The 24,181-nt window shown below is 42.1% G+C and overlaps 1 protein-coding gene across 1 annotated transcript in view; it reads left to right on the top strand.

Moving 5' to 3' along the window:
- Positions 1–23,829, top strand: part of zyx (zyxin) — a 27,231-nt gene extending 3,402 nt beyond the window's left edge. The window contains exons 2-10 of the mRNA XM_080427486.1: positions 8,952–9,220; positions 9,950–10,233; positions 12,389–12,484; positions 13,543–14,298; positions 15,894–16,035; positions 16,827–16,996; positions 19,339–19,517; positions 20,094–20,214; positions 21,087–23,829. Coding sequence (XP_080283612.1) covers positions 8,965–9,220; positions 9,950–10,233; positions 12,389–12,484; positions 13,543–14,298; positions 15,894–16,035; positions 16,827–16,996; positions 19,339–19,517; positions 20,094–20,214; positions 21,087–21,200 — 2,118 coding nt within the window. The 5' untranslated portion in view covers positions 8,952–8,964 and the 3' untranslated portion in view covers positions 21,201–23,829. The remainder of the gene's footprint in view (positions 1–8,951; positions 9,221–9,949; positions 10,234–12,388; positions 12,485–13,542; positions 14,299–15,893; positions 16,036–16,826; positions 16,997–19,338; positions 19,518–20,093; positions 20,215–21,086) is intronic.
- Positions 23,830–24,181: the final 352 nt, after the last annotated feature.

The raw sequence follows: 24,181 nt of genomic DNA on the forward strand, positions 1-24,181 counted from the left end.
TTTATGTTTACTGTGTTCCCACGGTTACTGGGAGTTACTGTTAGCAGTTGTTGTCAGCTGTCAGTGTAACTGGACTGCTGTTGACCACCATGAACCATATGTTACTGTGGCATGTTACCAGTGACATGCCAAGATGATGTGGGTGGGTGTGGCAGCATAGGATGTCTCATTCAATGCCCAGGAAATGTAATTCTGTATTGCATACAGTGGTGGAAAGTAAATGAGTACATTTACTCAAGTACTGTACTTATGCACAATTATGGGGTACTTTTACTTTGTATTTCCAATTGTCTATACTTTTACTTGTACTCCAACATCAGGGACAAATATTGTACTTTTACTCCACTACAATTATTTGAAAACTTAAGCTTCTAGTTACTTTGCAGATTTGTATTATTATTACAAAACATACATCAACTACTTCAGCTACTACTTTGAAAATAGCTGATCTACAAGCTCACAATGCATCGCGATGTGAGCATAATGAGTACTTTCTACTTTTGGTACTTTAAGTACATTTTGATACCAATACTTTTGTACTTTTACTCAAGTAAATTTAGAATTCCGGACTTTCACTTGTAACAGAGTATTTCTACATTGCAGTACTGATACCTTTACTTAAGTAAAAAATGGGAGTACTTTTTCCACCACTGCATTCAATGGCCAGGAAATAAAATGTCTGTATTATATAAATGTATATAATACCAGAAGTTCTGCCATTATTGACTTTTAAGAGTATGTGGTGTAGGGAGAGGTTACTCTTGTTTTCGGTACGCGTTCTAGTTGCAGTTGAACTGACCAGGAAATTGAATTCTATATGATATACTGTATATATATATATATAGATAACACCAAAGGTTTTGTCATATTACTGACATGTGGGGAGAGGAACCTTATATTTTCTGTAGGTGTCCTAGCTCAGCACTTGAATTGAGGAATTAATGATATGTAGTTCTGTAGCTACATTGCACCCTATAAGGTTATGATGGAGGAAGCATGTGTGTTGCTCTCTCTCTCTCTCTCTCTCTCTCTCTCTCTCTCTCTCTCTCTCTCGCGCAATAATGGGTGATGTTGTGTGAGGATTTAGGCCCAGGCTTAAAAGTGTCGAGTGTTGCAATGGTTGTCTACCAGTCAGACAGATATGCCATTTAAAACAGACTGCATTAACTTTTGAGAATGTGCAAATCCTGTGATTATAAACAGTTGCAGACTGTTGCGCAATGTATTTCCGATTTCTTCTTCCTCCAGTTTCCTTCTTCCTCCATCACTTGTGGGGTCTGGTCTGGTGGGGGAGTCTCCACCAATACCATAATGACCTGTGTTTAAGAATAACTTGTAGTGAGACGACTGGGGCAGTGTTAGTTTGGGGTTTGGGTGGTGTCTTCTTCTCCGCGTGAGAAGGCTGAGGTTATGTTTCTTCTCCTCTTTGCTGACGCCTCAGTAAATTGGAGATTGTGGGTGAAGATCTTTGAATGGATGTTGGCTGCCCATTATGACTGGGGTGACAGAAAGGTTGATTGTAGCCTCCATAAGTCAAGCTATTTCAGTGCAACTCTTTCTTTCACTCACCATTTAGTCTCCCAAGCCAGACTATCTCTTCCACAGTCTTCAGAGTTCAAATGCTACAGAGAGTCTAATTCCAGGCCGTAAAAGTTCAGAACAGGAAGCTGTCATCTGCTCTATAGACCAGAAGGGTATTTCACCAATCATGTATTCACATTCACAATCAAGCGGTATACTTTTCACACCCAAAAAAAATCTATAAAATGTGTTTCTGCGAAGCAGCTATTTAGCTAGGCTTCAACTAATTTTGGCTTCCAGGAAGGACTTATTTACACGACTGCACAGGCGAAACGGAAGTGTCAGAATTTTCACTTTATTTTCTGTTCATTCATTTTCCACAGCTTCTGACTGAAGTACAGACTATTCGGCGGAAGCATTTGAAAATTGTGCAAGCCAACACACGTCTGTCTGCCTTCTCACCAGTCATTCCATGTTTTACTGTATCATGTAACTATTCCTATTTGTCTTTGACTTTCCTGTCACTTTTCATTAGCTCACACTGCACTTGGTCTTAATGAACAGGCAGTTCTATAGATTGGTGGGGGGCTGACAGGGGGTCTGTAATTGTCACGCTACTGTACTGTAGCAATATTGCAACGAATGTTGGCCATTTGTTCACTTAGTGTACCTGCTGTTGGTAGTGGGAGAGCTCAATGAATGGCCAGTGACCTGTAAGATTGGACTCAATTACGCTGCTTGTCCCTCATGAGTAAGCCCCGGCCCAGACAGACAGACACGCTTTCCCTGAAAGTGGGTGTGCCATTTAAATCTTAACAATGGAGTTGGATCAACAATGGGCCAGTCACTGATAGAAATGAATGACCATGCCATGGCAGGAGTTACTGGAAGTACTGGAAGTCAGAAAATACTGTTTGTCTGCAGTCTGAACAACAATGGCACATGGTGCTGTTTAATATGGAATTGGTTCATTCATTTAATCCATATGGTCAAATAAAGGTCACCAAGCTGGTTTTAACCCCAGACTGGCCTGCTTTGGCACACGCAGTAAACAGATTAATAGTGACTACTGACTTGGGTTTCTATTATTTATCATAACCTTTTTTGTTTGTTTTATCAGTTTTTATTATTATTGTAATAGGACATATTAGTAAAAATAACTATTTTAAGTACTGTATGTTCTTTTGGGGAAAACATCTTAACTGCAGTTTGAACTAGAAAGGAATAAAGCACAGTTTCATGTTAAGATGGTGCCATGTTGGACCATGTGAGAGTGCGTTCGGTAGATCAACTAATTAGGTCCATCACACAGACATCACGGCAGCAAAATCAGGTCAATTATAATTAGACACCAAAGAGGCAGTTTTTGTTCCATAAGTATCCTAGCTGTCCTTCATTCAGAGTGTATTAGGCCACAGCTTAATGGATATTTTGCACCTTTTTGCTGCCTTTGTGGTTTCTGTCAGGAAAGACTTGGATCCTCGTGTGAAACCGTGAAACTAGAAATAGACCAAACAGCCACACATAATAACGGCATGTACTACAGCACTTTGAGGTACTTTCCATGGCCAAATAGCATACAGCTTGTGGGAACTTGGTGGATGTCTCTTAGCTGATGTCTGTGATCCACTGTTAATTGTTTATGTTTAGACTATCTGTGCACACAAATTGCACCTTGTGTTTTGCACCATTGGCTTCAATTACTACTAATAATTCTAGAATCACAGAATTCAATAATGAATGTTGTCATATATTGCAGTTACGACTAATTTTGAAACATCAAATTAAATTGATCCATAATAGTGCTGTGTTAATTCGTAGACACATTGCGAGACCTGCAGCCCACAGAGATTCCGTAATCATGTGGCCTCTTCAAGTAGCCTTCCAGTCTCTTGGGTATACAACCTGCCCAAACATGTGGGAATCATAACACAGTTAATAAGCTCTGGCGTATTATTTACAGTACATTATTTATACAGGAGGGGCCCAGTTCTGTAGACTACACCATACCATAAGGCAGGACTGATGAAACACAGCCATGAACGTGAAAGCAATTGGAGGGGTAGGTGGAGGTGAGGTTGATGAGTTAGAAAGACATACTGTACTGAGAAGATAACGTGTTGTTGTGGTTGGTCAGAACTCCAGAGAGGCAACATCCATGGCAGCAATGGAATTAAAAAGAGGAAGAAGAATAGGGGGATGTGCACTGTGCTAGTGATTCAGCCTGTTTGTGCATATACTGTGGAGGCACAGAGCGTGTTGTGACAACGCTGGTTTGATTCCAACTCATGACTTTTATTGCACGTCATCTCTCATCTCGCTCCATCTGCCCACACGTTCCTGTCAAATAAAGCAGAAATGTACAAGTCAACCCCCATATCAAAAAAAGCTACACGGAGGCAACAGGGCGGTGTCAACAGGATGAAAAATGAGGAAGAGGAAAGGAGGAACGATATAATGAAAGAGAGGCAGAGAGAAGCCAGGTGATGTCATTGCAATGGAGTGTGCCAAAATCTGTTCCTCAGCAGCGTTCTCTCATCTCTGGGATCAGGTTTCATATGGTTTTGCAGGGTGCAGAGGGGGGCGGTCGGGTACTGGGGGGGGGGGGGTCTTCGCGTAGGGCTGATCTCATCGTGTTGAATCCCCAGGACCATATCAAGAAGCAGATGGAATCGAACCTCAAGTTCTCATTGCCACTCCTGAATAATTGAAAATATACTTTTTGCATGTCATTTCTCGGAAGTGATCCCCCAAGGTAGCTCTCAACCGTTCCTTATAATTAAGGGGTTGCAAGCATGTGCTGTAATGAATAGGCTAGACGCTAGATCAAAGCTGTTGCCCACTCTTGTCAAAGTACAGATTCTCAAACGAAAGCCATTAGCCTATATTGATGAAAGTCTGTCTGGTAATGCCCCGTGCAGAGCAGTCTGCTGATATTCAGTGATGTGAACCTGATTAAAAGCAGCAGGTTTATCTTGGCTGTATGAAGAAACGTCTCTTTTTGAATGAAGAGTCTGGGCAGACTTGAGTTGATTAAGCCTGTTTCTCATTTATTAGGTTAAATCAAGGACACTTGAGTAGCAGGCATCTCTGGCCTTCTTTTATTTATTTTTCTGCATCAAGACAGAAAGACGGCATGGAATTGGGGGGAGGGATTATCATGTAACATAGGGGAGACAGATGACCATGGTAAGCCAGGAAGCAGTACACTTAGCTCTGTGTACAGTACAGGGGCCTCAAGTACTCTTCTAGTATATAGTTTGTAGCTCTTTTTGTTATTACCTGTGCCATACCTCAACTTGGCAAATCTGCTTCTTGTTATACTGCAGGCAGCTGGGTAATTCACTTCTCTCCGTTAGACCCGGGCCATCCTCTGCCAGTATTTCATTTCAGCAATTGTGTGAATTATTTAAATCCACTAGGGAAACACAGCTAAAAGTGCTGCCAGTTTGTGGCTTTTGGTAACTGCACTTAGGAGGGGGCACTGGGGTGTGAACCGGACATTTTTTTCGTTCTCACCCTGGTTTCTGCTGAGTGCTGAAACGTGCAGTTTAAATGCTAACATGTAATGGCAAGCTCCAGCAAGATACTGTAGCTGCGTTAAAAGTAAAGAAGTGACGTTCTGTTGAAGATAAGCTGAGGTCATATCAGCAGCAGTCGATCACAAATACTTTTAACTTGCTTGCTGTTCTTTGTCTTGTCAGAACTCGAAAACGTGACTCTGCCTTACAGCCAAAAGGAAACATGAAACCTTCTGCTGATTGTTTCAGGCCAGTGCTTCACTTCTCAGATGGTTTCATATTGTCAGGGACATGGATTTTGTGTTGATCGTCAAGTCAGGAATCAATATTAAGTAACACAGTAGACCTCTGTTAAGTCACACAATAGACCTCTGTTAAGTAACACAGTATTCCACGACACTGTTAGAACATGACATGTCCTGCTTTTTTGCTCACAACCCTTTAAGAAACACTGTTCTTAGCTTTACATCTTAATTAAAAGGCTATATGGGAGTCAGGCTCCACTTGCTCTACCAAATGTGAGCTATTTAAGTGTAACGAGGAAAAAAATTGTCTTCCAAATCATGAGCCCTTATGGCTAACGGATGCATGAAGGTTTAAGGCTTACAGCAGCAACCATTTTAAAGGGCAAGACCACTTTGGTAGAGGTTTGGGTTGTGTAGTTACCTTGCCATGATGTGACTTCAAAGGTGGGCAAAAAATAAATAAAAAAATGCTCCATTGATTAGAAATTGATAATTCAAAATATGCTCCTCATTGACTTACATTGTACACTAAAACAGCTCTCAAAGTCACTCTTTTAGCACAAAAACGAACGCAAACAAAGTTGATTCAGACAATATAGAACATCACCAAACCCAGTACTGTTTTTTTTTTAAATAAAAATGTCAACTTCCTGTTGATTTTGCCATTTTTAATAAGTAGAAAACCCGGACTGGATCGGCGGATCCGGATCCAGATCTTCAAATAGTAAAATCAACAGGAAGTTGACATTTTTATTAAAAAAACAAACAGTACTGGGTTTGGTGATACTCTATATTGTCTGAATCAGCTATGTTTGGGTTCATTTATGTGCTAAAAGAGTGACTTTGAGAGCTGTTTTAGTGTACAATGTAAGTCAATGAGGAGCATATTTTGAATTATCAATTTCTAATCAATGGAGCAATTATTTTTGATTTCTTTCCCACCTTTGGAGTTACATCATGGCAAGGTAACTACACAACCCAAATCTCTACTAAAGTGGTCTTACCCTTTAAGGCAAAAGAGTTAGGCTGACCCCCACCCCCCACACATAGACACATTGAAGGACTAGACTAGACTAGAGGGTGTGACCATGTTCTTGCGATGGGTTCACACCATGGTGCAGTTGAACACATGATGTGAGAGAAGGGAGTTTGGTGAAACAAGTGAACTCTGTGCCAGAGTTATTCAATATGCCTAACCATCGTTGCATGGTCAGCTTTTAACCTATGGTTATTTTTCATTTTTGTTGGCCTTAAATATTGCTGCTGTTCCTCTATCCATGCAGAGCTGCAAATTTTGTTTTTGATGGTTGTTTATATCATTGGAAAGACTTTTCATGGCCATGTTGAGAATGAGATTATATAGTTTAAAATATATTGAGATTGTGTCTCTAGAACTTGAACTGAATTGTCATCCTGAAACGTTTTTAAGTGAAAAGATAAATCATAGTATTGACATATAGCATATATGTTTTACTGAAACCACATAATTCCAATTCTAGTGGGGGGGGGGGGTCTCATGAGTGAACTGTCATGCACAGGGCGGGTTCACCCATGACGGGGTGATAATTCAAGTGTGTGTGTGTGTGTGTGTGTGGGGAGGGGCACGGGGGAGGGGGGGGGGGGGTCACCAAAATGTTTTGATGAGGTACTTACTGGTCAAGAGGTTATAAACATTAAACAGTCTTTTAATTGGCACTAAAGTTACTGAGAAATGTCCACGGGAAGGTTGTTAACATGTTGTAGCAATGCTAATGAAAACGAATCGTATCAGCTAACGAGCCAGTAACTGTTGACCCCCTACTTCTGGCACCCTTGCTCAGGCCACACCCATCTTTGAACTTGGCCTACATTCAGATATGACCCTACACCTGTACCATTTTGTGACTGCGCGGTTGTGTCGCTATTGTGGTGAAACAATCTGTCCACAGACATGTCATATACACACCACAACCATGGACTCAAAAGAAGAAATCAATACCAGCCATGTTGTTATGGCTGGTAAACAGTGTTGTAATGAGTTTGGGTGGAAACAAATGCTTTTTTTTGTTGCTTGACATACACATAAACATGAAATACATAGGACCACAATGGAAACGAGTCCCCAGGACTTTTTTGTGTTATCCTTTTAGCTCAAGTGTGTTATTGACTTACTGTACTTACATTTTGTCTAATCAATATATTCAACCAATCAATCAAAAACATCTTCATGTTCCCCCAAACCAAAACACAATCTAACAGATAAACAGCATGCATCCACATGTTAACATGTCGATGCAACAAACATTTGCATTATTATTGATCTGACTGAAAACCTGCCTTCTTTTTTACAAACATCTCATGTAGGGTGCTGCTGGTGATGTTTCCAAAGAGAATATCTTGTGGTAGTGGTCTAGGCTAAGAGCTAAAGTGGAGGACAAGGGCACAAAGCGAGTAACAATGCTTTTGATTGCGGTCGTCACCCAGGGGCCAGGGCCGGTGACATTCTGGGAAATGTGTTCCAACTGTGCGGAATCTGAGATAGCGATGGCGAGGTCATCATGTGTTTAATGTGGTGATTTATCTCTGGAATCTTCGAGTGCCACCATGGAATGCCAGTGTTTTTTTTTACATAGCCTGAGGTTGGCCTCCAAATCCACCCACCGGCATCCAAACATCTGCTGTGTGTGTGTGCGCGCGTGTGTGTTAATGTCATTTTGTTTGACTGCAATTGCATTAGAACTAGAGTTTTTTTTAAACTGCTATTGCACCAGATATATCCAATGCCCAAACCACAACTTTGAAAGACACTGAATAAGACTGTCTTTTAATTACTCGTACTAAGCTTGCTAAGAATGTTTTCTGGATTTGTCACCACCACAAGAGACATGACGTTACACATCATGCCATCTTAATGGCAGCACTCTGATATTTGTCAGACTGGATGAAGTCTATATGTTTTGTCATTGGGTTTGGCGAACGGGGCGCCTCATCAAATGGGAGCTGTTGGACTCAACACTGTACTTTGTAATGTAATGGGTTTCTTTTGAACTTTAAACAGTTGGCTGATTAAAGGGGAATCCCAACCGTAATACACATCTGGACTTTGTGTTTTCGCTATGCCGGCTTAGAGTTTTGGTTGTAATGGTATGTTTTGATTTGAATTCCTAAAAAGCCCAAGTCATTCTACTTCATCATTTCAAAGCTATGGGTTATTCTCAGTGAGAAGCCATTAAATGGCATTAAAAGCCAATCCATTATTTCTCTGAGCTATGTTTAACTTGACAAGGAGTGAAGGCTATGTTATACCTCATTGCATGACTGTGTCACTTAACAAGAACAATGTATTTTCAACAGAAGAAGAAATGTCTGTTAAGCATATTATTATATATAATATCATTACATACATATATATTATAAGTTATTATAAATGTATAATAAGAATATTAAGCGTAGTGTCCTCCTTATGACATCACTGAACGGACAATTCAGGTCCGCTCCTTTTTCACCTCTACACCAAATCTCTTTGCCGAAAGTAGCCAATCTACAAGCTCACAACTCACCGCAGTATGACTCACCGTGAGCTTGCCGAATGTTCTCCCCAGAATAAGGACGTGAGGGTTCATGTGGTTAAGTCTAATAACGTAGGCTAACCGTTGACCATTGTGTTCTTTTGGTCTGTCCTCAGATAAAGAAACAAGATGGAGGAATCCAACGGGAGCAAGCCTTTCATGATGACGTCCTCCCTGAACTTCAAAGTCACCACTCCCTCCTTCTACAACCAGCCAAAGAAGTTTGCTTCCGTGACTCCGCCACGGCCCAAGAGCATGACTCCTCCCGACGCTCCATCACCGACGCCAGTCAGTGATGGAGCGTCGGGCGTGCTTAATCGGGTCGGATTGGGCGTGATTGGTCGGGTCGGAGAGATGCCTCCACCTCCGCCCTCACTCTGTGAAGGTACCCATGCTATATATTTTCTTATTCTTGTGCAAATCTCACATATCATAAACCAGTTATTTAACTTCTAAAAGGATGTGTTTTTATTCCGAACCCTACTGTACCTCCCCAGTTAGTGTCTGTAGATCTGTATGATGGCTCCCAAAAGCAAAGTAGTAGTAGATATGTTTTAAATGCAAAATAATATGGCTAGGTTTTAGTTTCTATATCAGCAAAAATACTATGGTTAAAATACTACTAAACGTTTGACGTTGCACTTGTATTTTTAGTGGGACAGGCTGTTCCTGCTCTCAGCTCTTTTTACTGTAGGCAATAGGCATACATACAGTAGTAAGTAGGTGAGCACTGCATGCGGTGCATAGTCAGCAAATGGAGTAGTCAGACAGTTGTGAAACAGGACCAATCAGGATAAACCCCCTTACTTTTCTTGTTGACTCCCTTATTTTTTTGGGGGGGGGGGGTCTCATATAATTGGAGTGTGTGACAAATGTACAAAAGATTGTACTCCTCCATAATGGGACAGTTGCTTTGCTGCAAGTAACACAATATACAGTATATTCACAGCAAATAGAAGGCGATGCACGATAAATTAACACGATGAAATGTCTCATATGAATGACTGTCAGTCAGACGACGGACGGAAAAACACGAGAGTGCAACGACCTTGACAATAACTTTGTGCTAATTACCACAGCTTGTAACCAATCAAACCTCCCCGTTTTCTGCCAGACTTCCCGCCCCCTCCTCCTCCTCCGCTGGATGACGAGCTGCCAGCCCCTCCCCCTGAATGCCAAATCACGCCCCCCGCCCTTGACGCCCCTCCTCCCGCCTTTCCTGCCCCGCCTCCAGTGGCCGATGACCTGCCCCTCCCCGCCCCTCCCGAGGATATTGCCTGTCTGCCCGCCGCCCCCTCCCCTCCACCTCCTCCTCCTCCCCCTCCTCCTCCCCCACCCCCATCCGTCCCCACCGCCTCCGGTGGCGCGGTGCCCAATGCTGCCGTTGGCAACACACAGGTGAGTTGGAGATATCTGCAACGCACAAGGTGGTTCACCGCTCTTGTCTGTCTTGTCTGCATTTGTGTTGCTTCTGCTGTCCCTGCATTTTTTGATGCCAACATTATCATCAGCATCATTTCAATTTGCGGACAAGTTGAGGGCACTGTCACACATATCCCTTGTGACTCACCAGAGAGTTTACAGGAAATGCTGCTTTGTTGAGATATAGGCCGTAGGACAGCTCGGATGGAGACAGCATAGCAGAGGCACAGAAGGGTGAGGTTCTTGCGGGATTTGATCCTAGGCCAGCTGGGGAATATCTGCGGGACACGGAGACCAGGGTGAACCACTATGTCGTCATCTGGCCAGGAACGGTTGTTTTCACTCATTTCAGAATTGGCTTGAGAACGTCTTAGAATTTGGCTTGCACAGTTTATGGGACTTGATAGAAGGAAATATCGCCCTGTTAATGGCTTGCAAACGGAATCTTACACATCCATGTCATGAACATTTTTTAGACTTCGTACATTATAAAGAGTTTATGGTAAAGAAACAGTACTGCAGTGCCAAAGATTAAATCTGTAGACTATTCATGTTAATGGAAGTTCTGCTCTGTGAAACTCATAACAGGCATTCTTGGCAGTGGATAAAACTTGGAATTTAAGTGTTGCATTAATTTAATTTGACTTGTTGGAATGAAAATGCATAGTGCCATGGAACTAATTTGGGCCTTTTCATAAAAGGGAGGAAAAATTTAAGATGCTATGTGGTTTCTGATTATTAAAATTGGGAACTTAGTTGAACTTTGGAGTAACATAAAAAACATACTGGTTCTCTTTATAAATGCCACACTAATAATTACAATAATTCAATTGTCTTTTTCTAAGTTCAAGACTTTTCTCATGTGGGACATTTGGTTTGCGAGGCATAATGCCTGATTTATACTGGAATGTGTGAGCTGCAAGATCGTCTTTTTGTCAATGTGCGACACCTGTGCACAACTAAGTATAAATCACTCATAAACAGCACACATATTCATCAAAGCGGCACACTTAGTTTTACTGCGGGACAGGACCAACCCATTGAACAGGGATTAGAATTATTTTGGCCAAGAGCTTGTTTCAATTTCAGAAGGGCACTATATGGTAGCAAACAATCCCGAATCTGAGTCAAACTTGTGTGTGAAGGTGTCCTCAATGTAGATTTACAGTCTGTTACTCAAGACTTCACCGTTATAGCAACAATGATAATACCAATTATGCTCTGCGTTACAATCATGACTATTATTCTTGATGAATTTAGAGAACATTTCACTGTTCCAGTAAGATACACCACTATTCTATGACAATTAATTAATTGTTGTGAACATTCCAGATTCCAGTTGCACATGCAGCTGTAAGCCTGGTTTATGCTTCGGTCACAAGTGTAAAAATGTTATGTATATCTTTGCCCCCCCCCCAAAAAAAAGTCAGTCGAAAATACGTATTTTTTTGTTGCAAGCATAATTCAGGTTTAGTGTCACAATCTGTCATCCTCCTTCCCCTGCACCTTTGTACTCATATGGCATCTGCTTCCTTTCATCCTGAAACCTAAAGTCACAGAACGCAACCACTGTGTATGTGTATGTGTTCAGTATATGATCGCTTTCAAGCAGAAACCTGGTTATCTCCATATTTCATGTTTTTTTTCTTAAATCAATGCATAAACTATTTCATACTTCGTCGTACGACAGTTGAGCACAAAAGTACTGTAGCAAAAATAGCCGATCTACAAGCTCACAAAGTGTATTGACCTTGTAGATCTGCTATTTTTGCACATTTAACATTTTAGAAAATGTACGCCTATAGAGACATGGCCAAAATAGGTACGCCAGGTCAAAATCAGTTTTATTTGTCATATCACATGTAAATCAGTTGGTGAAATTAAATTTCGTGCAAAAACATCAAAGTTTGAAAGTGGTTAAGTCTGTCTGGTTTTATAAATATTTAGCCAGAGAAAAGTGACTAAATACAGTAACTACATTGGAACACATGTTCCTTTTTCCAGTTCCTGAAATGTAATGGTTTTGGACATGCAAGGTTTCCGCCTGACAGCAACAATATACAGATTTTGGTTGGTGTGTGTACAAGTTTTGTGACCCTGTTCCATCCCTGTGTTTCTGTTCCTCTGTCAGAGGGGAGTGGAGAAGCAGACCAGTTTTGACCAGCAGCTGGATTCACTGACTGACCTGCTGACTGAGATGGAGACCAGAGGACCCTTCAACCCCAAGGTAGCACTGCAGAGAAGGACGGAGTGAAGAGAGAGGGAAAATGCAAAGAAAGACTGAAAGCGAACAGAAGGAAGGAAAGAAAGAGAGGGGGGAAACATTTGTAAAGAAGAGAAGGAAAGGATTTAATGAGGCAGGGTTGTGGAGCGCAGCTCAGAGAGTAGCTGCATCGACACAAAACCATGACAGGATTCAGAGCACAGCTAAAGGAGAACATGAGTGACGAGCCAGGGAGCAGCGCAGAATAAAGCAGAGGGTAAAACCACTGCAGACTTTGAGTCACGGGAGACTCAGTGTAGGTATTCCGCACCCCCAGAGATGGAATGATGCGGTCAGAGAGAGAGAGGGAGAACAGAAAGAAAGCAGAGCAGGTCAGTGGAAATAGTCTGCAGAGGTGCCAGGGTTGGTTGGTCTTGTCTCCGTTCAGGATTTGAACTCAGTGATGATTGAGCAACAAACACAACAAGCAGGAGGACAGAGCGAACGAAGAAGGCAGAGGGCGGGCTAGGCGGTCAGTGACTCACGCTGAGAGGGGAAGAAAGGCTCAGCGAGAACGAGTGATGCATACACAACCGAGTGGAGAGTGTTGTTGAGTGTGTGCTGAGGGCAGATTGCGCTGCCAGGGATCTGTAGAGAGAGGGAGAGAGAGAGGGCCATAAAAGGAGAGTGTTTTTATCCAACTGGGAGGAACTGGTTCAGGCTGCTCCAAATAACCATCAGAAAGACACATTCACGTCTGATAAGCTCAAACCGTGGAGTCCCTCCAAATGTTTGCTTTAGTTCAAGTGCCTCTTTACTCAATGTTATTAAGGAGAGCTGGCTGGCCGCAGCCTCTTGGCGTCCAGCGCCGGCTGCACGCTAGCACTGAGGAATGAATTGATGGAATTTTAATACTTTTACTGATAAAACTCATTTCTGTCCAGAACAGCCTCACATATTGCATAGGGCCTCTATCTGACCTATTGAATTCAGGGGGAGCTACAGAATGAATGAGATTAACATCACAAATTGCATTGTTGTAAATGCTGACTCCTCGTTTATAGAAGTGTTTCTGTCCACAGTTACCAAGCCAGTATTCTTCAGCAGCAGCACCCAAGCCCCCAGCCCCTCCTCCCACGGCACCCAAACCCTCGCTCTCCTTCCTGCCTCCCCCGGACATGGGAGACAAGCCCCCGCCGGCACCGTGGGCAGAGGAGCTCAAAGCCAGAACCAACCGACAGGGCAGTAACCCACCCGTGGTCCCCAAGACCGCCTTCGGAGGGAGACCAGCCACCTCAGCCGCCGCCCTGGCACAGAAACTCAACCAGAATTTGAATCACGGCGGCTCCGCACCGTTCGGCAGTGGGGCGCCAAGGCCTGCCCCCGTCAGCTCGTTCTCTCCTGCGCCCGCTGCTCCCCCTGCCTCTGCTAACTCCTTCCCTCCTCCACCCGCTGCCCCCCCGGCCCCCGCCAGCTCATTCTCCTCTCCACCCGCCGCTCCCCCGGCCCCTACCAGCTCCTTCCCTCCTCCACCCGCTGCTCCGAAGCCCCCCGCCAGCTCCTTCCCTCCTCCACCCGCTGCTCCGAAGCCCCCCGCCAGCTCCTTCCCTCCTCCACCCGCTGCTCCGAAGGCCCCCGCCAGCTCCTTCCCTCCTCCACCTGCTGCTCCGCCGGCTCCAACCACCAACGTGGTGCCTCCACCCGCCTCCAACCACATCAGGAGTCCTAGTCCTAGTGCTCCCAACGGTCTGCAGAATGTGGCCCCCCCTGTTTCTCAGCCCAAGACGATTTCATCTTCCTCCTACCAACAACCAGCGAAAAGCCCTAATTCATCAACGGTATGGTCCTTCGTATTTCACATATGGGGCATTTAGTAGATGTTGTTCTTTAGACTAGAGCACCGGTTCTCAATGTGGGGTCCAGGCACACCCAGGAGTCCTTGAGGGGGTTCTAGGGGCTCCCCAGCTAAATGATTTATAGTTAGGAACCAAATGGAACCTTACCGGTCTGTACCTCTGAGGACCCTTACGGGCCCATTTGGTTCTATTTGCGCACTCTCAGATAAATTAACATTTTACAGTGTAGATGGGGGGTCCCAGAGGTGAAACTCTTTTCAAATGGGAGTCCATGGTCTAATATCAAAAAACGTTGAGAATCACTGCTCTAGTGGGATTTATACAAAGCAAAACGGCTTCAAATGCTGCAAGCAGCTTTATTTCTAAGTTACTATAGTTACTAGCATCCTGTAGAAGAATGTACGGTCATACATTTGCTACTCTTTAACATTGTAGAGCGTTGTATGTTCTGCATCTTGTATGATTGCAGGTACAGTAGAATGTAGGTAGCAGTCAACAGGAGAGCTACTCCATATTTTAAAAATGAAACGCAGGACATGCGCTGTGCAAAGGTTTTCTGAAGCCATCTGTCCAACCGTAACTAACCAACAGCTCTATTAGCAGAAGAATGCACTTGCCTCAGTATGCAGGTTTGAACTGGTGTAAATAATGGATATTGCATTCGCCACACCACTTACACAACGGGTAGACCCAGCCAAGCAATCTGATAGGTCAAAGACCATGGTCTATCAGTGCTGTTCATTCCTGTAAAGCACTGGTTCGCAACGTGGAGTCCGGGGGGGATTCGGGGGGTACCCAGGTAAATTATTGATAGTTAGGAACCAGCTGATAAAAGATAAGGGTCAACTTTTGATATTTACATACTAGTCCATATTTAAACAATACCAGCTTATTTTTAAAGGAAATTACTTAAAATAAATTAAATTTGAAGTTTTGAACCCCATACTGGTAGCAGAGTGGAACTGCACAGTTGAGGAATTTGCTTTTTTTGTAAATGGCTAGCATTTAATGTGTAACTGTACATTAAATGCTAGACATTTAATGTACAATTGGATATAAACTTATATTTGTCTATAGATTTACAGGTTTGTTTTAGGTCTAGCTCTTTCACTTCTGACATCATAAAACTGCTCAACTGAATGTTGGGGGCAGATTTAGCTGTTCAAACACCTTTATTCCAACATTTATAAAACACATTTATTGTCAGAGACTTCTAAATTCTAACATTTAAGTACTGTGTTTTCAAATTATTTGAATAGCCAGCATTTAAAAGTATCTGTTACCCTGCCTTTAAGGGTCTGTACACCCTCAGGGTTAAATTAACACACAGGATTTTACCACGTTAGTATTATCAACTCAACGCCAGTTACTATGTCTGCAATTTATTTTCCTTCCTCTTGTTTCCTGTTTATTTGCCTTCATGGTTCATGCATCCTGCCTTGAAATAAGGTTTTCAGTTCTTGTGTCGGTGAGCTGCTTGCCTTGTTGTATTCACTGAACTCACAATAAGGACACCTGCAGTATTATTCTTATGTTAATGTGTGTGTGTGTGTGTGTGTGTGTGTGTGTGTGTGTAGCCCTCTCCCTCTGGTCCAGTTGCGGTCCCAGGAGGTGGTGTTCCTTTCACCATGAGGGACGTGGAGGAGCTGGAGAGAATGACCAAGGACTTTATCAAAGACATGGACACACATGCACCAGTTATCACCTCACCTCCTACAGGTACACAGTACTACACACACACGCACGCACGCACGCACACACGCACGCACGCACAGTATAGTGTGTGTGTGATTGTGCAATTTTTCATTTAATTCAGAACACGAACTGCACTTAATAGTCAAGACATTGATAGAAAATGCAGCTAATTTCCCAAGGCTAATAATAATGACTAATACCCATGATGAGTATGTAGCATAATAATCAGGCTAATCATTCTTCAATCAATCTATAATCGCACAGCACTTCTTTGGTCTAACGGTCTAACCATTGTGTACATTGTTCACTACCCTGCGCTCACAGATTATCTTAATTACTAATCAGTCATTTTAGTGCAACCCACATGCACTCTCCTCTGTGTCAGTGATGGGCAAGTCTCACCAGGAAAACCACCAGAATTAATCAGGAAAACTACATGAGGATGTGTTATAACACACACATTTTCCAGATTATTTTAAAGCTTTAACCACTTACGACCCTATTAAAAAAAAAGTCAAGCTCACAAAGTGTCACACCAAGACGAATTGGGAGCTTGTAGATCTGCTGGTTTTGAAACATTTGGAGGAAAACAAATTCAAACTTTTCACCTACTGTATGATGACGTGCCCCAAAAAGAGGACATCAGGATGAATGTGTTTAACAACTTCCCACTTTCACTTCCCAGTGAAAAGGAACCATTCTGTGATCTGTGCTCTGGTTTAAAAAAAAAAAAGGTCTTGAAAGTTGTCAGTGACCTTGTGTGTTTGTGAGTGACCTTGTGTGTTTGTGTCTCACGCGTCCCTTGTCGCCCCCAGAGATTTGTGGGAAGTGCGGCGAGTCGTTGTCCCGCACCCAGCCGGCGGTGAGGGCCATGGACAAACTCTTCCACTCCACCTGCTTCTGCTGCATGATGTGCCATCGCCCCCTGCAGGGCATGCAGTTCTATGACAGGGACAACTCACCGCAGTGTGAGGACTGCTACACGGTGAGGATACACACACACACACACACACACACACACACACACACACACACACACACACACACACACACACACACACACACACACACACTCGCATATTATAAATGTACCGTTATCCCCATCTGTGATTCCAAGATGGCAGCTAGTTGTAGCTTCATTGTGCCAAGTGGGTACACATTTCTATCTATCAAAAAGTGTTTTTAAAAACATGATATCTGTCAAAACATTGGTAATTATCATGGTTTAGAACTCTCCAAAATCAGGATTGACGGCGGACCCAAGCTCACAGTGAAGTGACGCGCTGTGAGCTTGATCCACTTGATCTCTCCAAAATCTAAAATAAAGCCTTGCCTTATCTTATAATGTCAAAATGGACAAAGGCATTAAATGAATCCAATGCATGGATTAAAATGGATAATATACAGAAAATGAAGTGGTAACAGTGATCATAGCATCTATCTGTAGGGGAGCTTCATGCTGGTTTATTCATCCTGTGGGTGCCTGGAGGAAGTTGCTTAAGTTCTTCCTAGCATAGCAGCCTATTAGTCACCAGACGTTAGGTACGGTTGGTTTGGTGGCTCTCAGTCCGACTCAGCTTTCTCAAGATATGTCTCAACACAAGGACTGACACACTGAAAGTGTCATTTGACGTGAGCCTGCATGTCCATCTGTTTAATTTAAAACCTGACTTATGTTTCTACAACGGTCAAACAAATAAAAAACAAACATATACATCCACTGCAATGCAAGTTTGAAATAAAGAAATGAACATTCTCAAACACGTTTAAACATATCTGCAAATTCTTTGAAAATCTACAAGCTCAAACGGGTCAGCGTGAGCTTGTAGAACTGCTATAAAAGAAAGAGGAAAAAAAGTCCAATGCAGATGTTTTCCTCAAACTTGGATGTTGATTCCCTGGCACCACAGAAGAGATTGCAAGGAATTGACACTGTGAATGTGTGTGTTTGTTTATGCTCAGTCAGTGCAGGATAATGCAATGACACTGTGATTGTGTGTATTTCTTTATGCTCAGTGCAGGATAATGCAATGACATTGTGATTGTGTGTATTTGTTTCTGCATAGTGCAGTACTGTATCGGGTGGACTGTATACTGTCGTTCGTTGCTGATGGTGTTTTTTGTGATGCTGTGTCTTGTTGACTGCTAGCTATTGTGTCGCTGCTCTTAGTTGTATCTTACAGTACTTGTTTTACTCTGTATCTTTACTTTGACACTTGTTCTGCCTCTGGGAACTGAATTTTCCCGGCAGGATCGATAAGGTTCTCTGTCTATCTAAGAGATAAGTAAGTGGTGTGCGTGTTACTTTCTAGTCTCTGCAATTAACCATTGTGGTCTCGCACACACACATTATTACATTTTAATACAGTACTGTGCCAGACTCATTACATCCACAGTAGTAGTAGTACCACCCCCCACTATTTTAAATTGGCACCATGGGCTTAGCACTGCCCTGGAGGATTGTAATAGTTTTCCAAACAACCCCACAGTGTTTTCCCCTACAGGTCTACACCAACTGGGATAATGGGCTCAGCTAGATTTACTTTTTATCAGGCACAGCGCTTAAATGTGTACTTTGTTTCCATTGTTTATTTATCTTTCAGCGTGATCACAGGTTTATAAAGTCTGTTGTCCTTAAAAACACTGAATTACTTTGCTGATTACATGAAAAAACTTCCAATTATCTAAGCTACAATCTAATAACCTCAGAAATAAATCTAAGATCTAAAATATGGGGATTGGTGATCTCCTGTACCTCTGTTTGGCATCTTGGATGGTCAGTTAGTTTGAGTTCCTTGTTTGATACTTTGGAAAGTAACTAAAAACATTTACTCAAGTACTGTACTTAACTCATTCAGTGCCACATGACGTCTAAAAGACGTAATGTTTATTTTATTTTTTTAAATTTGGCTGTGGCACCAAAATTCCATAAATAAGAATGGCACTGAAAGAGTTAAGTAACATTTTGAGGTACTTTTACTTTACTTTTAGCATTTCTTCTTTTTTTGTGATACTTTGTACTTCTACTTCACTACATCTCGGAGGCAAATATTGTATTATTTATTCCACTACAACTATTTGAGAGCTTTAGTCACCAGTTACTTGGCAGATTTTATTAATACAAAATATACATCAACCACTTAAGCCCTAACTTGCACTTGCAACTTGATCTACAAGCTCGAGCTTGTAGATCGGCAATTCTTCTCACCTATCTACAATCTACAAACTTGTAGATTGTACTGTAGGTACAGTAGGTGAGACTACTGTACATAACTCCCTAATGCCTGACCCCACCCTCCCCCACCCCCTGTTGTTCATCCTGTTCAGAGCTCTCTGGCGGTGTGCTCACGTTGTGGCGAAAAGATCACAGACCGCGTGCTGAAGGCGGTGGGCCAATGTTTCCATGCTCACTGCTTCCGCTGCAGCACCTGCGCCTGCAGCCTGGAGGGGGTGCCCTTCATCACCGACGACAACAACAACCCTTACTGTGTCCAGGACTACCACAGGTACATGCAACAACAAGGGTTGGATATGCTGGGAGGGATGGGATGCCCCCCCCCCCACAAAATATCTGTCCCCAGTTCGGAAAAGTTTCTCTTCTTGGCCGTATATCACTTCTTCATTCATGTTTTATCACCGGTGGGGATATGTTTTATACCTGCTTCTGGTCAGGGCTGAAGTAAATACACTAATTTCCTTTTTGGAAATGTTGACTTATATGTTTTTTTTTATAGTTTAATTAAAGATTCATGTTAACCACACCCTGGCATCCCTATTTTGGGCAAATTTGTCAGAAACGCTTATTATTTTATATATAAAAAAGCTGATCTACAAGCTCACAAAGCACCGCAATTTGACACCTTTTGAGCTTGTAGATCTGTTATCTTTGCTAGTTGTCGTACAGCGATATATATACTGTAGGACCAAAGTGATTAAGAAAATGTCCCCCTTTTTCCCCCCTTTTTTACAAATCAAACCCTGGGTAGATAGTACTTTCTGTGTGTGTGTGTGTGAGAGAGAGACACTGAGTCAAAGAAAGACATGAATGAAAGGAGGTCACACCCCTCTCCTGTGTGTTCCAGGCGTTTCTCTCCCCTGTGTGTGAGCTGCAATGAACCCATCATCCCTGCTCCGGGCAGCGAGGAGACGGTCAGAGTGGTCGCCCTCGACAAGAATTTCCACCTTAAGTGTTACCGCTGTGAGGTGAGACAGTTATACCACACTGCCTTGGAAAGTCATCTTAACAAAGTCTCTTTAAGAGTAGTCGGGTTAACTGGGGGCGTCGTCTTGGTACATTCCACATACGTATTCATTATGACAATACAAGAGTTCTGTCTCTTGAATGGGTAAAGTTCTGAAGTTCAGATTCTCTTCATGACATACAGACAGGTGCATTGATTGGCCAGTTTTGCAGTACAGGAGAGAAACTTAAAACCCTAGAACATATTTTTCTCAAATTATTTTTCTCCAGTGACCGGTATGCATTTTGTATGAATTCCTCTCACAGACTGGAGGGGATCAATATTTTAAAAGCCCTTTAGTTTTTGAAAAAGAACACTTTATTAAACTTTAACAAAGCTCTCAAACATTTCGTACCCGGCGACCGGGGAAATGTTTCTCACGGACTGGCAGGGTGGTCATTATTTAACATGCCTATCAGTTTTAGAACGAGAACATTAAACACAATGTTTTCAACAACCTTGAACTTATGAAATAAAACATTTTAAGTGGATGTTATGGGGACGTGCGTCGTTAAAATATCTGTCTCCACGTTGGAGAAGTTTCTCTTCTTGGCCATATTTCATTTCAAGTTGTAAACTCGAGAATATACAGTATAAGGATGAGATATTTAAATGACCATCGTTTGCAGCCACCACATTTCTCAACACCCAACCATTCTTAAGCTGTGATCGGCGTGATGCGACCATTTCATAAATCACACATGAACCCTGTCACGAGATGATTTCTGCGGTCGGATCTGTGCTGGTTTCTATGTTGGATTCATAAATGAGGGCCAATGTGTGCCAGTGTGCAACAGTGTAACACAATACGTCGTTCTCCCTGCTTTGTTGTAGGACTGCTCCCGCCCCCTCTCCATAGAAGCAGACGCGGACGGCTGCTACCCATTGGACGGCAGAATCCTTTGCATGAAGTGCCACACCCAGCGAGCCAGGCAGGCCAAGCAGTGATTGGCGGAATCGGCCATCACTCAAGTCCAAACTATATGAACCAAAACTCAAAAGCACAGGATCCATTCAGCTGCCATTTCTGCCTTTGCGACAGGGCTTTCTACATGTGCGCAGGTGTGAGTGAGCACGTTGACTGAGTATGAGGGTGCAAGTGCAAAAGAGCGCGATTGCATGATGCCGATACATTGTAATGTTCTCTCTCCTTCCCCTCGTCGGTGCAGAGGTAATGTACTGCACCGAAACAGACTTCCCTCTCCACAAATCTCTCTTCTGCTTGGCCTTCCTTCTCATACCAGCCTATAATTCCATGGCCCGTTCTATGTTTACGCTGAATATCCCAGCAGAACTTGCACAAGACCAGCTTTGTCAAAAGAGCAGCCACATCAGTGTCCTTTCCTACTCGCCTTCGCCTCATGGGTTGCTAATACCCCAATAAACATAACGGCTTTATGTTGAGGTGTACTCTTGTCCATCTCCTTGCCTGTCAGTGTTATGAATGGTGAAAGTGATGGGTAATAATATTTGTAATCAACAGTAACATATACTTAAGTATGGAAGCCCAGTTCTGCCACTAAATAAAATGTACTGGTATCTTTTTCTCTCACATGCAACTTTATATCTCTGATGGGTGTTTATTTTGCAGTTGTGACTTGAAATTTTAGTTTTTTTTATTCTGAGGTATAAAGTCATAATTGCGTCTCAAGTCTCAATACAGGCCTTTTTAACTTTATTCAGTGACATGAGAAATGGGCTTCCATATTAAAGTAACAGGGCACAAGTCTTTCTCTGACTTTTCGACTCTGGTTGGCCGGTAGGACAGTACACCTTTATGCCTGTTTTGTGGGTGTTGCGCACCAAAAATAGCAGATCTACAAGCTCAGAGTGTTTTGCGATGCGACATGTTGTTGTGAGCTTGTTGTCCGGCTATTTTTGGTGTGTCACATGGCACGCAAAATCAGGCAATAGCCCAGTTGTAGTGCCTGCAAACCTCTCGCTTATCTGCCTACAGAGTGCTTTCTCTCACCGCTTTGCTCTCACAGCATGGCATTCTATGACCTGACTGCAAAAAGAAAAAGAAAAAAACTGACCAAAACAGTGAATGTCGCTCTTGTTAGTATTTTATCTTTGTGTGATGTGAATTTGTTGATTTATTATACAGTAGGCATGCCCTGGTCACAAATGACTTGTAGTTGTTGTTGCCCTAGTCGTATGATCACACAACCCGAGGGCAAGCCGAGATCAAACTGATGGTTCTCTTGTGAAAAGAATCTGATGCTGATTTTAAAGCGCTAAAGTATTTTTGCATGTTATTGCCATTAAAAACAAAGAGAACAAAGTTAAGCACAGATTCCATTCCAATGAGCTCATGGTGTTAAATGTAAGCGTGGTAAATGTTGGCTGCCCGGCTGGAAACAGGACCTAGTATATCATGTGATCATTGCAGAGTTCCATAATGATGCCTTTTTTGGTGAAATAATGTATGGAAATGATTAATATCCCTTTAGTCTCAGAATGACGTTAATGTCACAGCACAAGATGCATTCTGTTAACGAGTGCATTATTGAGAAATGTGCTGTAATGATGACTTGCTGGAAATTGTTTTTCTTTTTTTTTGCTGGCATTTACGGCTCTGAATTATGTCAGTTTCATGGATCTTAGTATTAAGAGCATCATTGAAAAACCTACTGTAATGACACCTTATTATTAGAACCTTTTGTTTTTCTTTGCTCCACAGTTACCACAGTCTAATACAGTTTGTCCTGACAGTAGAGAAGCACAGTCTAATAGCTTTGAGCTCTATTCCCACAAAGTGCAGGCCATTTATTGTAAACATATAGTGATCAAACCCTCAAAATGTATTTCAAATTTGTCAGTGGATATTAGAACCACTGCCTGTTCTTGTGGCATTCACTCACTATGTGGTTTTTTTGGTATACTTTTTATTTTATTTTGTGTTGTGCACAGTATATCGGTCATGTTCGTTTTTGATATTATCCTAGTGAATACCACTATTTTCCATTCATCTATTGTACTTTTGCGTGTTTATCCGTTGTATGATACTTCATCAGTACTTCATCAGTTACATTGGCAATGTGCCTTCTCCAGCTTTTGTATTCCATTGTTGTTTTTTTGTATTGAGCCTACATTCATAGTTATTCATTCCTTTAAAAACAAAAATTCCCATGTGTTATCAGATTAATCCTGGCACATTAAAACTGCATTTAGGATGGCTAACAGAACAGCCGAACCCTATGGCCAAATGTGACTTAGCATTGCATGCTAGCTGTGTTGTTGGTGGTATATCATGTTTTTAGTATTAATATCACAGTTGTTGTTTTTTATTGCACAAACTCCTGTGTGACCATGCCTTTATCATCACAGCGTGCTCACATTTTATGGGGCCTTCACAGTTGCATTTATTTAATGTTAAAATTGTCCAGTGGTATTACATTAATTATAATTGCCTTGTCTTTCCATAATAGTTCTCTTTTTTATTATAAATTCCTTTTACATTTGTGTGAATGTGTATTTGTTTACGGTTAAACATGCCTTCATTATTTACCTCCCTCCTTTCATTGGGCTGTATTAGGACATTTTAAATATAAATAAACCGCTAATTGCCAAAATATCTGCTCTGTCTTAAATTAATGTGACTTTTAATTAAACCCACCTGTTAGCTAAATGTAATCCCTGTGTGAGATTAGAATGATACACAAAGTCTAGGAAATGTGTGGTGGTTTAGTTTTCCTCTCCTCTGCTGTCCATGTTACTTTCGCAAAACATAAGTTCAAGTTCTTTCAATGATGTGTCAAGGAGACCCGATGACCCCCAGTGGTGGAAGAAGTACTCAGATATTTTACTTAAGTTAAAGTAGCAATACCACAATATAAAAATACTCTGTTACAAGTAAAAGGCCTGTGTTCAAAATGTTACTAGAGTAAAAGTACAAAAGTATTGGCATCAAAATATACTTAAAGTGC

This window comes from Gymnoscopelus braueri (genome assembly GCF_963280865.1).
Source record: "Gymnoscopelus braueri genome assembly, chromosome: 4".
Classification (NCBI taxonomy): Eukaryota; Metazoa; Chordata; class Actinopteri; order Myctophiformes; family Myctophidae; genus Gymnoscopelus; species Gymnoscopelus braueri.